The 13,528-nt window shown below is 53.6% G+C and overlaps 4 protein-coding genes across 4 annotated transcripts; 2 read left to right on the top strand and 2 right to left on the bottom strand.

Annotated features, from left to right (window-relative positions):
* Nucleotides 1–1,002: 1,002 nt before the first annotated feature.
* TRIREDRAFT_63751 (uncharacterized protein) lies at nucleotides 1,003–2,421 on the bottom strand (the record flags this gene model as incomplete). The annotated part of the gene is made up of 4 exons (XM_006966201.1): nucleotides 1,003–1,123; nucleotides 1,201–1,657; nucleotides 1,732–2,118; nucleotides 2,211–2,421. 4 exons carry the CDS (start codon nucleotides 2,419–2,421, stop codon nucleotides 1,003–1,005), a joined length of 1,176 nt encoding a protein of 391 aa, XP_006966263.1.
* Nucleotides 2,422–3,364: 943 nt separating this feature from the next.
* TRIREDRAFT_122384 (uncharacterized protein) lies at nucleotides 3,365–4,150 on the bottom strand (the record flags this gene model as incomplete). The annotated part of the gene is made up of 1 exon (XM_006966200.1): nucleotides 3,365–4,150. Exon 1 carries the CDS (start codon nucleotides 3,983–3,985, stop codon nucleotides 3,365–3,367), a length of 621 nt encoding a protein of 206 aa, XP_006966262.1. The 5' UTR covers nucleotides 3,986–4,150.
* Nucleotides 4,151–5,504: 1,354 nt separating this feature from the next.
* TRIREDRAFT_43236 (uncharacterized protein) lies at nucleotides 5,505–5,802 on the top strand (the record flags this gene model as incomplete). Its single annotated transcript, XM_006966173.2, has 3 exons — nucleotides 5,505–5,569; nucleotides 5,636–5,684; nucleotides 5,746–5,802. Coding segments are annotated over 3 exons (171 nt in total), but the record flags the coding sequence as incomplete, so codon positions are not given.
* Nucleotides 5,803–6,683: 881 nt separating this feature from the next.
* On the top strand, nucleotides 6,684–13,255 carry TRIREDRAFT_63702 (uncharacterized protein; the record flags this gene model as incomplete). The annotated part of the gene is made up of 2 exons (XM_006966315.1): nucleotides 6,684–12,910; nucleotides 12,988–13,255. 2 exons carry the CDS (start codon nucleotides 6,684–6,686, stop codon nucleotides 13,253–13,255), a joined length of 6,495 nt encoding a protein of 2,164 aa, XP_006966377.1.
* Between the last annotated feature and the right edge of the window lie 273 nt (nucleotides 13,256–13,528).

The raw sequence follows: 13,528 nt of genomic DNA, 5'->3' as shown, positions 1-13,528 counted from the left end.
CATATCAGCAAAGCCACCCGCCATCGTGGATCAACCACCTTACTTATTGTCCCTCTGTAGGGTTTATGGCTGAAAGATCTGCTGATCACGCAGCATTTTCGAACATGAACGAGGCGCCAGATGAGGTATGCACAATGATAACGATGGCAAAGCCGATGAGGCAAAGAGGGGAAAAGAATTACCAAACGTCATCTCGAGTGGCCTTTTTGTCCTTTCTCTTGTTATTCTCCGCCATGGGAAAGCCTTCGTCTCCAGCTGCTACCTACCTAAGGTACCTGATAACCCGCCGCCTTGCTGCTAGTGGTATCATCTGGGTAATGGCCTGTGATATCTGACATCAGCACAACCATGACCAGTCTGCCTTACCTACCTACCTACCTACCTCCTCCTTCTACTAGTACCTACCTAGTAGTTGGTTTGGCAGCCAGTGAGAAGTCGTGAACAGTAAACAGACCGAGAGAGAGAGAGAGAGAGAGAGAGAGAGAGAGAGAGAGAGCGCTTTTCAGCCGCTCTTTTAATGTGTGCCATGCTAAGCGGCATTGCATCCCTAACTTAGTAGGTAGGCTCATGATACCGCATGACTTGAAGAGCTGACATGTGCTCAAGCTACATGTACACACGCAGCCCACTCATAATGCTGTTCTTGATCCCTGAGGACCAGCATGGCACCACCCCTGGAAGCCCTCTGTAACTATTTGCTATTCATATCAGGATTACCCAGCAATACCATGCCTTCGACATCTGATCAATCACCATCATCGACATATTCCTTTCTGTTAAGGTAGGGCTGGGGCGTGTAGGTACTTCCACGTAGCCCTCCAGCTCCCGTCTCAGCTGATGCATGTCATTTCTATGCCAGAGCTCACTCAGCATTTGCTTCTAACCTGCTTCGTTAATGTTACAGTCCCTAGGAGAATATGCCCATAATTGGTTTGCTTTGTGTTGTTCGCCGGCGCCAGAAACCCTTCTCGACAGCCCTTCCCTCACACCCGCGGGGGGTCTTTACAGCTTCTGGTACTCGAGCTTGCCTTCCAGCTTCTTCGCCTCCATCACCTTGCGCACCGCCCTGTTGAAGTCATCCTGGTTGACCGACTCTCGGTAGTCTTTGATGGCAAACAGGCCGCTGTTATATAGTCTCTCGTTAGCAAAGAGCACTTCGTAGAGCCATCTTTTGAGGAGTGGTGGGAATCAAAAACTCACGCTTCAGTGACCACGTTTCGCAAGTCGGCTCCGTTCAGTCCATCACTCATCTTGACCACGCTCTCAAAATCAATATCTCCATCAATCACGACAGAAGAGGCATGGATCTTGAGAATCTCCAGACGTCCAACCTCATTCGGCAGGGGAATCTCAATCTTCCGGTCCAGACGACCGGCACGCAGCAGCGCCGGGTCCAGGGTATCCGGTCTGTTCGTAGCCATGATGATCTTTGTCTTGCCCAGGTAGTCGAAACCGTCCAGCTGGTTGAGGAGCTCCATCAGCGTTCTCTGGATTTCACGGTCGGCACTGGTGCCTTCGGAGAATCGTCGGCCGCCGATGGCATCAATTTCGTCCATGAAGATGATGCACGGCTCGTGTTCCTTGGCGTAGCCGAACATTTCGCGGATCAATCTTGCTGATTCTCCGATGTACTTGTCGACGATGGCAGATGACACGACTGGAAGCTGTCAGCCTGGTTCATCCACACACACACAAAGATTTTTGAAATCATGTATCAAAACACCAACGCACCTTTCAGGAAATTTGTCTCCAGACTGCTTGCAACGGCTCTGGCTAGAAGCGTCTTGCCCGTTCCGGGAGGGCCATAGAGCAGGACACCCTTGGGCGGCTTGATGCCGACTCTGAGGAAGAGCTCTGGGTTTTTCAGAGGGAGCTCGATAACTTCTCGCAGCTCTCGAATCTGGTCGTTCAATCCACCGATTCCCGCAAAGCTGACCTGGCCAGGGTCCTCCAGTGACATGTTGTAGACTAACGGGTCGACCTCTCGCGGGAGCATACGCATAATGGTCAGTGTCGTCATATCGAGCGCGACACGTGTGCCCTGCTTCATCTTTGACTTGTCGACCTTGGATCTGCAGCCGACGACATATCGAGGACCCGACGACGCCTTGACGATAACTGGAAAGCAACCAGCTGTTAGCACCATCCTGTGTGAATGAACCCAGCTTGCCCTCATCCCCTCAGGACCCGTAGCAGCGGATTGCGCTTACATCTCTCGTCGTCCAGCTGCTTGAGGACTTCGCCAATGATCTGCCCTACACTCTGCAGTGCCTTGATGTTCTCCTCTGTCCGGTCGTACTCCTTCTGCAGGTCCTTAATCTCTAGCCGCAGGTTCTTGAGCTTTGCTTCCCATTCGCGGGACTCGATGAGCTTCGCCCGGTAGGCGTTGAGGGCCGCCTGGCGCTCTTCTTCGGCAGACATGGTTGGGCGAGCTGCGACGATGGCGGGTTTGTGATCTCGGTTATGCTGTCTCTGATTCCGGGCTTCGTTCTTGTCGGTTCACTGGGAGCTTGGCGGGAGTTCAGTTGTGCTAGATCGGGTCGTGGCGGGCTGCTTGTTTGCAATCGTGGAGGCTTACCTCACTCGCTGGAGCCTTGAGCTGATCCCTGCTGCCGCCTCTCGGCAAAAGGTCGGCTATACTTACAGCTCCAATTTGGTGGCTTGTGCCAACTCTTCTCGATGAAGAAGATGATGGACCATTCGATGTATCTTATAGATAGGTGTTATCAGATCAAAGAGGCCTAGAGTTTCTTCTTCCTCAAATTCGGCGTCGACCTGGTGAGCGGGCAAGTAATTTGTGCTTTGCAAATCTCTAAGACGTCATCCGCAAGGTACCTAGGTACCTAGGTAGGTAGATATGGAGCACAGACGACACAAAGAAGGTACCTTCCAAGTCGGACGTGATAGAGCTTGTGCGTCTGCCCAAGTAATTAAGATGTCTATATAGGTAGATAGCAATCTAAGATCGATACCCATGACTCCAATTTATAGGCTGTTGGCGCGCAATTTTTCCTTTTTTACATGTGCATACAAGTAGCCGATTTCTCGAGCCTTCAATTGCTCTACGCTTCATGCGTCATAACTCTCGGGATAGAGGTACAGGGGTCTTCCAGTGCCCCGCTATCAAGACTCTCGAGCCTGATGAAGTCCTTGAGCCCCTCGTTGCCAGACATCTCCAACCATGTGCCTTCAAACAAGCGAGCGGGACTCTGACTTTGGTGAGGATACCATGATACCTTCCGCAAGGGCCGCGCAAAGCTGTGATTGGTGTGGCATAACGTGCCATCATCGACGGCACGGGTCGTCTCGGCTATGAGGAACAGCAGAGTCCTTTGTCCAGGTGGTCCTTGTGCCATATTGCCCTTCATTTCGTGGTCTCACCACTCTCTGCCGCGGCTTCTTTCGCGTCGCTTTTCGGTTCGCCGTCGGCATCGAATCCAAGGGCGTCCAATTCGCGGATAAGCTCATTGATCTTGATGACCTTTGCAATCTGTTCGGGTAGTAGGCCCTCGCCGCCATCCTTCTTCATCTTGAGTTCCTTGGCTTGCTTGAGCTTCTTCTTGAGGCTCCTGGCCTTCTTCTCGCGCTCAACCTCAGGGTCGACCTCTTCCGCCTTGGGCTGTTCGTCCTTCGCCATGGTCGCCGCAGCAGCATCAGCCTTGGCCTCGCCTTCGCCGTCACCACCCGAGGCCTTGGCCTTCTTCCGAGCCTCTCGTCGCTTTGCGTTCTTATTGCTGGCGGCAGAGCCCTGATCCGGCTTCTCGTCCTGGGCCGCAGCGCCAGGTATTCCTATCCGCTTCCCGCGCTCTCGAAAGGCTTCGGCGGTTCGGTTCTTGTAGACTTCGACATCCTCGGGGGGCTGGTAGCCGGGACGGATCTTGATGGCCTTGCGCTTGCTGCCGTCGGCTCGGATCGACTCAGGGATGTGGCGCTCTCCGCTGGCCTCGTCTGTCGCAATGCCGGATCTCGTCGTGGAGGGCGCCATTGTCGCGGCTGCAGGGAGGTCGATAGGTAGATTGCCGGTGACTCAGCAGCGCCCAATCACAGCCCGTTTGACGACGATGGTGGTGATGCACAAGATGGTTTCTTACGGCAGCAAGGCTTCCGGTGCAACAGTTTTGGTGCTCTCGGGCACAGCTCGCAGATTGGCCAGGCAATTGGTAGCACAGTGCCTGTGGTGTGTTGATTGCTGGAGGCTCGGATGGAACCGAGGATGTGACTTGACGACAGCAGCCGGCAAACGGGCAGAAATATGTACAGTAGAGCCCTCAAGGGTCTGCTGCTGCTGCAACCCCACTATTCCTTCTGCATCGATCTCCCAGTGGCTGAGCTTGTTTCAATGTCTGAATGAGGCGCCAGATGACTCGTGCTTCCCATCGACAAGCATGCTTACCTACTACCTACTCACGTAGTACCTTAGTTGTGTTCTCTCGGTGAGGCGAGATACATTGAATAGACTCTCTATGCCCCTTGCGAGGCGTCAACTGAAGTAAGGTAAGATAGGCGCCTCCGTCAAGCCACCGCACGAAACACAAGCAGCTTGGATGGCTGACTCTCAAAGTTAGGAGCAGCTTCCATTACGTCTCTTGCTTGAATGGCAATACCTGGGTAAGGTAGGGCATAATGAAATCATTTAGAAACAGGTTAGATGACCTTGTTTAATAACAAAATCATGAGCCACAGGACTCATCTCAGTTATTATCCGACATCAAAGTTGTCATCTGTGAAAATCCAGCTCTCTAAATCTTCAATATAAGCACACACAAGTAGTTGTAAAGGAGCAATTGCATCGCAGAATCTAGATACCTCCTGATTTGTTCAAGGGCAAAATAGATCAACAAGTGCATACGAGAGAGAAGAAGCATCATGGCGCATCTTCTGAAAACGGCCGGTGAGAAGCCCAGTCCGGTCCGCAGCCGATACCTAGGTAGTATTGCTCGTGGCCGCACCAGAAAACACAAGCCTCGCCGTGACCTGATGAGGCGGCAATTAAACTAAATTTACAATCTAGAATCTAGCTTCTCTCGCAGAGTAGTCCAGCAGATTCATCTACCTAGATAGCATTATAAGATGGACAAGACTTCCTTCCATCATGGCCAAGGCTACGAGCAATGATAACGGCAATTAAGAGGCGGGAGACGCCGGGAGAAAAGTGTGGGGCGGCATTGCAGACTGCTGCTGGCCAATCAGCGTTGCTTACTTCCTGCTTGCAACTTCGCGCATTTCCCTAGCAGAACTTCTTCTGAGGCCATTCCTAACCTCGAAAAAACCCGCCAAAGGCAGTACCTCGGTCTCTACGCACGCTTGACTGCACCCGAAGCTTTCAATTGCTCGTCATCGCCAACATGGTAAGCATCAACAAGGCCCGGCCTGCTCCGTGACCGCGTCATCGGCTAATCGCGCACATGCGCAGTCTCTCGCACAGTCAATCTACAGGCAAGTCGCAGCGACAGCGAACGAACCGGCGAACGTCGAACCGGCACTCTAACACATTACTCTGCAGCACCGTCTTCCGCAAGAACTGGACCATGCTTGCGGCCGTCTTTGGTGCGGGCTTTGCCTGGGAGATGTACGAACAACCTTTACCATCGATCGAGCACCCGAACAAGGCAAACAGCTAACAAACGGTCAACAGCGGTTTCAACTCCACCATGAACAAGATCTGGGACAGCAACAACCGAGGCGTAAGTTCCGAGTCGACCTGACAACCAAAGCTGTCGGACGGGGGGCTAACCAGGGAACCAGCGCCAATGGAAGGACATCCGACACAAGTACATTGAGGGCGGCGAGGACGAGGAGTAAGGATGGCATCGCAGATCAAGCTTCCGGTTACTATGGCTAGAATGGGCGCGGCGTGGGAGTGTCTGAGGAAAATGTACAAAAGCAACGAAAAATAGAACAATTCGCATCCTCCTTTACTGGCCCATGTCATTGTTTGCTGATATGTCTGGGGTCATACGATGCTCAGACCCGGCCCCCTGCGGCTGGTGCACAAACTCTTGAATGCTCTCCACGAGATGATTCTCTGCTGATTATTCCTGGCGCTCTTTGGTCTCACATACCGTAAACGAAACCACCGTGATGAACGTACCTATGCATCCGACTTCCGTGGGGTCATTCCGGCGATGCCTCAGCATCAACTGACGTCGTCGAACTAGAGAGGGGCAGCGCAGGCAGGCAATTAAGGCCGGGCTGAGAAAAGCAGCCGCTATCACAGCTGACCTGCGGCACCGTCAAAACGGGTGACCTGCAGCAAGCTACCTACCTATTACCTCAGGTAGGTAGATACCTCCGCCCAGCCCCTGCTCGCCACTGCTCGTAGGTACCCCAATAGCAATACAGTGTGGGCTACCGCGATAGACTACCTTATCTTCAACGTAAGGTTCTCTGACCTTGATCCTACTGCAACCAAGAATTATCAACATTTGATATCATACCTTCCACTCCTCTGCATACGTGCGCTCCCGACGCCACAGACAGCTTGCGCGCTTCTCTTTTAGCCCTCGTCTACCGGATCGGGCCATTTATTTCCAGCTCTTGTCTCCATCAAACTTACCCTTCTTCACAGCTTCCTTTATACGCCGGACCAGCGCTGACGTTACCAACCCAAACTCCCCACCTCCCGCCATCGCCCAGCGCCGTCTGCCAGTTGCACAGCGTCGCTGCATCATGAGCTCGTGAGAATGGAGAACTCTTTGTCTACTCAAGAGCAGCAGCTCTGTCAGCTACTGGCAGATCTGCCTGCGCGGTTCGCCCATCGGTACACGGAGGAAGCTTCCCGAGAGCTCCTAACCAGCCTTTTTTGGTCCTTAGCCGGTGGCAACCATGAATACATGCGGCTTCTCTTCCCCGAGGGCAGGCCGTCCGACAGCCTGAAGCTGAGCGATGCCCAAGGAGCCGTAGAGGGCGCCGAATACACAGAGGCAGCTCGAGGGAAGCGGTGTGGCCACATCTTCAAGCCAGGCGAGGCATCCTACATGTGCAGGACCTGTGGGACAGACGAGACGTGCTGTCTCTGTAGCCGATGCTTCGATGCTACCGATCATACAGGGCACATGGTCAGAATCCAGCTTTCGGTGGGAAACAGCGGCTGCTGCGACTGCGGAGATGACGAAGCTTGGAAGAAGCCGCTGTATTGCACCATCCACTCCGAAGTGGCCTCCGACTCGCACGCGACCAAGCCCCGACTTCCCGAAGAGCTTCCCGAAGAGCTAGTGAACAGCATACAGATGACGATTAGCAGGGCGTTCGACTACATGTGCGACGTTATATCTTGCTCCCCCGAACAGCTGCGCCTGGAAAAAACAAAGGAAACGATCTTGAAGGATGAAGAAGTATCCCGCCTCAAGTCAGACTATTATGGCTCGGATAGTGAGGCGTGCTCAGAGTTTGCATTAGTGCTATGGAACGATGAGAAGCACACTGTGGATGAAGTGCGAGATCAGGTTGCCAGAGCTTGCAGAAAGTCTCGGCGGCAAGCCAACAAAGATGCATGGGAAACCGACGCAGTTGGACGAAGCCTCTTGATCTTCATGGACGACATTGACAAATTGCTGCAAATGTCAAAGATATTGGAGGCAATCAGGGTCACTGTCACCATTCGATCGGCAAGAGACACGTTTCGAGAACAGATGTGCGGCACTTTGATTGAGTGGCTGAGTGATATTTCTGGCTGCTCTGTCGGTCATGACAACCACATCCTTCGACGAACCATCTGCCAAGAGCTCATGAAGCCGTGGAGGCAAGGGAGCGCCGCGGCTCATACTACGGGCCTTATTGACGACGAGGAGGCAGACGATCAACGCCTTGAGACAAGAGCCAGATTGCACACCGTTAACGCCCGGTTCATTCGCGCCTTGCAAGTTGCGGCTGGGGCTCCGGGCTTGACTTTTGAGATTGTCGATGAAGGCGATGCCGATGACGATGACGATGCCGACGATGATGATCCCGACGCCGACATGGATGAACACGACCTTGATGAGGAGGATTTTGAAGACGATGAGGATCACTCCGACTCGGATGATGGCGATGACGATGTTATCATGGTTGATGCACAGGGCGAACTGAGTGAACTGGACTTGACGGAACGGCAAAACGATGCGTTGGAAGAAGAGGAAGCGACTTTGGCTGGATATCCGCCCCCTCCACCCCCTCCGCCTGCTCGTGCCCAAACGGTTGCTCCCGAGCAGGAGCAGGGGGAACCCTCGCAGGCTGCTCGGCAGCGTGAGGGTACACCGTCCGACTCAGACATGCAAGAACCTCTCATCTCTCACAACATATACACAAAAGCGAATATCGATATACCCAAGACCCCCGGCAAGACGGAGAAGGTGTTGCCTAACCCGGGTCTCTATTGGCTGGAAACCCCAGCCGCGTACACGCAACCTGGAGACGTGCCGCCGGCAGAAGACGTTTTCCAGCGGGTTCGCTTAGACTGGCTGTTACTTTTCGATTTGCGAATGTGGAAGAGGGCGAGGAACGATCTCCGCGCCCTCTACATATCTACGGTGGTCCAGATCCCAGAGTTCAAGCGAATCGTGGCCCTCCGATTTGCTAGTCTGTACACCGTCTTGGCCCAGCTCTATCTCATCGGCGACAGAGAGCCAGATCACTCCATCATCAATCTCTCTCTTCAGATGCTCACGACGCCATCCATCACTGCCGAGGTGATAGAGCGAGGAAACTTCCTGACCAACTTACTGGCGATCCTGTACACGTTCCTAACAACCAGGCAAGTCGGCCACCCGTGGGATGTCTCCCCGTCAGCCGTTCTCGCTTTTGACAGCGGCTCTGTCACCAACCGGCGCATGTATCACTTTTACCAAGACCTCAAGTACCTCCTCAGTTCCCAACATGTGCAGGAGCGAATCAGGCGCGAGCCGAGATATCTCATGCAGTTTCTGGACTTGGTAAAACTTCATCAGGGCATTGGACCCAATGTTCGCGCAGTGGTCGAACACGTGGAATATGAAGCCGACTCCTGGATCACGGCTTCCCTCGTCACTAGACAGATCAACTTGCAAGCAAGAAACCTAACCGAAGCGTTTCGCAACTGCCCACCCGACGAGATGCGCCACCTCATGCGTGCCATCCGAATCGCCGCCAAAGCTGCCATTTTCAACTCTGTTGGTGCGGACCGGCTGCGGTTCAAACAGGCAGAGATCAAGGACGAAGTGAAGTTCAAGACGATAAGCGACCTGGAGTTTGATGCTGGGGACAGATTATATCAAGTCGTCAAATTCGTCGTCGAAAAGGAAGCCATCAGCTTCCACCATGGACTGCACTATACTTTGTCCTGGCTGATCGAGTGCGGAAGGTCACTGCCGGCGTCAAAGATGCGCGCTCTCCTGAGCTTTACTAGGCATGAGCTCAAGTCCAAGCCGAGACTCATGACAGTAGGGCCTTCGCAAATTCCCAAGGCGGACTATAGCCCCGAGGATTACATGATGGCCCTCTTTGACTACCCGCTCCGAGTTTGTGCCTGGCTAGCTCAGATCAAGGCCAACATGTGGGTTCGAAACGGAATCAGTCTTCGCCATCAAGCCAGTACCTACCGTGGCGTTGGGCAGAGAGATGTCTCCCATCATCGAGACATTTTCCTTTTGCAAACGGCAATGGTGGTCTGCGACCCCTCTCGAGTCCTGGCCTCCATTATCGACCGGTTCGGCATGGAGAACTGGGTCAAAGGAATCTTCGAAGTTTTGTCGGAAGCTCAAGACGACATCCAGCACCTCGACGTTGTTGAGGACATGATTCACCTCCTCATTGTTCTCCTGAGCGACCGAACATGCCTCATTGCCCCCGAGGACGAGCCAAACTCTCGTCTACTGGCTATGCGCAGAGACATTATCCATGTTCTGTGCCTCAAGCCGATGTCCTTCAATGAAATCTCTCTGAAGCTTCCTGAGAAATATCAGGAATCAGAGGAATTCCACCAAGTACTAGACGAGATGGCCACATTCAAGCCACCAGAGGGCGTGTCTGACGTGGGTACTTTTGAGCTCCGCCAGGAGTTTATCGAAGAGATTGATCCCTACATTGCCCACTACAACAAGAATCAACGCGAGGAGTCCGAGCTGGCCTATCGTAGAAAGATGGCCAAGAAGACGGGAAAGTCTCTGGAAGAAATTGTCTTTGAGCCTAAGCTTCGACCGATCCCGTCTGGGCTATTCCAGCATCTCGCGGACTTCACCAGCACGGGCGTCTTTGCGCAGGTCATCTACTACTCGTTGCTATATGCACTCAGCGCGCAAAAGTTTACACCGCTTGTGCCCGTCACCCGAGTCGAGACGTTTCTACAAGTTGTTCTTCACCTCGTTCTCCTTGCCACCTTGGAAGATAAGAGTACCGAAAATGATGGTCCGGGAAAGGCTTCCAAGTCCTTTGTTTACACCGCAGTCACGCGAGTGGCTCGGAGCAACTTCATGCCTGACGCAAGTAACGCGAGGACCATCGTTTCGCTGTTGAATATGCTATCCACCCGCGATGAATTTAAAGCAGTGCATCCCAAGATAGCCCTCATCCTCAAGCGTCTTAAGCAGAAACGGCCAGGGGCGTTCAATGCGGAATTCACAAAGCTAGGTCTGCCTGTAGATCGCATCAACACTGCGTCGCCAGCAAATGCTTCAGTTGACGAGGAACGCGAAAGGAGGAAGCAAGCGGCGATGAGTCGCCAGGCCAAAGTCATGGCGCAGTTCCAGCAGCAGCAAAAGAGCTTCTTGGAGAATCAGGGCGCCATTGACTGGGGCTCGGACCTCGATGAGGACGAAGAGTCCATGGGCCAAGCCGAAGACCGCAAGCACAACTGGAAATACCCGTCGGGGACTTGTATCCTTTGCCAGGAGGAAGCTGACGATCGACGTCTGTATGGTACATTTGCGCTCCTGAACGAGAGCCTCATCCTTCGCCAAACGGACTTCCAGGATCCCGACCTTGTTCGGGAAGCTTCGCAAACCCCGTGCAATCTCGACAGGTCGGCAGAGGACATTCGCCCTTTTGGTATCGCCCAAGAAAACAGAAGGATGGTCGAGAAGCTGAATTCCAAGGGAGAGGTATTCCTTGCCGAAAGGCAGACCATTGGCAGGGGATTCAAGGCATCGCTTTCACGAGCAGGGCCCGTGGCGAGCAGTTGTGGGCACATGATGCACTACCGTTGCTTCGAGCAGTACTACGAGGCTACCAATCGTCGTCATTCCCATCAGATCGCGCGGCATCATCCAGAGAATATCCTTCGAAACGAGTTCGTATGCCCTCTTTGCAAGGCCTTGGGTAATACCTTTATTCCCATCGTGTGGAAAGGGCTGGAGGAGTCCTATCCAGGCAGCCTGCAGGTAGAGGAAAATTTTGAAGATTTTCTCGACAAGCAGATGTCGTCCTACCCATTCGGCGGTAGCAAGGCTCGTGAGGTGGATGATTCAAGACTGCCCGATATCTACACGCCAAGCCTCCCTGGCAGCCTACTGCAGACAATGACGCCAGCGAAGCCTCGCCCCCTGGATTCGATCTGGAACAAGGAGGGTCCGGAGCCGCGATCCTCAGTGCCGCCAGGACCTTCGGGTAGCTCTTCGGCCTCCGCCGCTGCTGAGACTTCGGAAGCAGGGGCAAGCCAGGCATCCAGCGCCGGCAGTGGTCAGCCCTTATTTGAACTTGTCGCCGCCTACCATCGACTGAGAGATACGATGGTTCTCAACAGGCTTGACACGCGGTATCCCGTGAACAAGCTTCGAGCAGGAGATGAGCTCCATGGAAGCGATACGCTGGTTCAAGTGGTTGGATACACGATCTCTGCAGTGGAGATACAGCAGCGTGGAATCGAAGCTCAGCCGGGAATGACGCTGATTGAGAAGATTCCGGAGCAAGTCATTGCTCATTTGCGAATCATGGCAGAAACCACCTCGGCATACATCAAGATAGGGGGCATGCGCCCGCAGCCGGGAAGTCTGATTGAGACTGAATTTATCGCGGACGCAGAGCAGCAGCACGGTCAACTGTTCATGGCGCAGCATTTTGGAGCAGAGGTTGGGGATGCGCGTCGGCGGCTGTACAGCTACCCGCCTTTGCTGTCTCTGGATCCCTTTCTCTTCTTGGTAGAATGCAGCTACGCTCTAGTGCCGGCTCGAAATGTCGACATCATGCACGTTGTCCGGCTATGCTACCTGGCGGAGATTGTCAAGGTTGTCTTTCACATGGGCCGCAACATGCCCGTGGGCTTGTGGCTGGGAACGCTGGCAAACCGCCAGACCCAGGACCCAGCCATGAACAACTTTGCCGACTTCGCCCTGGCTCTCAGCAAGCTCAGCTTGGAGTTTCAAGCAAGGCTGAGCAACGCCAATCTCCCGGACATGGGAGAGAACCGAGGCTTCCAGCAGCCGGGAGTCGACACCTTGGAAGGATGGTACTCGTTTGTGAAGAAGTACGCGACGACATTTTTGCGAAAATGCACCATTTTCCTCCACGTCAAGTACGGCGTGGACTTTAACAGCCACGTCTCGGCCGACAACAGCGCCGATGAGCTGGACCGCCTCACCGAGGCTCTGCGGCTACCGTCGTTTGATGAAATGTGCGCCGTCATGACGGCTGACTCGATGGCTTGTGGATGGCCCAATGCGACACTGGGCCTGGTGACAGGCTGGGTTAAGCATCAGGTGCTCTGGACTAAAGGCTCGCCCACCCTGGTCCCTTCGGCCATGGTCAGCCATCCGGGCATCTTCGAGCTCATTGGCCTTCCGCGAACATTCGACACCTTGATTGAAGAATCAACGAGGAGGAAGTGTCCGACCACGGGCAAAGATCTTACAGATCCCATCCTCTGCCTCTTCTGCGGAGAGATGCTCTGCAGCCAGAGCACATGCTGTCAGAGAATGGATGCTGACGGCACCAAGATTGGCGGTGCCCAGCAACACATGCGAAGGTACAGTTGTCTCTTTTGTCTTTTTCTGTGAAAGGTTATTCTGTGACTAACTGGCATTTTTATCCCCTTCTCTTTAGGTGTCAGAGGATCATTGGAGTGTTTCTGAATGTGCGCAAGTGCTCTACGGTCTATCTATACCACAGGTCCGGGTCCTTTACACCGGCACCATACATTGACAAGTACGGCGAGACGGACCAGCAGCTGCGGCACGGGCGACAGCTGTTTTTGAACCAAAAACGATACGACTCCATGATCAGGAGCACTGTGCTCAAGCATGGAGTCCCGAGTCTCATTAGCCGGAAGCTGGAGGCGGAAATCAACAATGGAGGATGGGACACGCTGTGAGGCGTTTCTGGACACTCGTATGGCCGAAAGAGAAGGGGGTTTGCTGGGACCTGACAGGACGCTGCCGCTTCGACAGACTCGAGGTGAGATTTGGCAAGATTGGCATTATTTCGGCGTATGGAGGAGAATGGGCCCTTTGAGGTGATTTTGTAGGAGTTTATAGAAGGGGACATTATTTCGTTTGCCGTGTAGGGACCATTAATGTCTTACGCAGGGGGCATGTTGTTCAAGAAACTTGGAAGACGAGGTGCCTTTTCCATGGTGTAGGATATT

Source organism: Trichoderma reesei (genome assembly GCF_000167675.1).
Source record: "Trichoderma reesei QM6a unplaced genomic scaffold TRIREscaffold_12, whole genome shotgun sequence".
In the NCBI taxonomy this organism is placed as follows: Eukaryota; Fungi; Ascomycota; class Sordariomycetes; order Hypocreales; family Hypocreaceae; genus Trichoderma; species Trichoderma reesei.
This window is presented reverse-complemented; position numbering and strand designations above follow the sequence as displayed.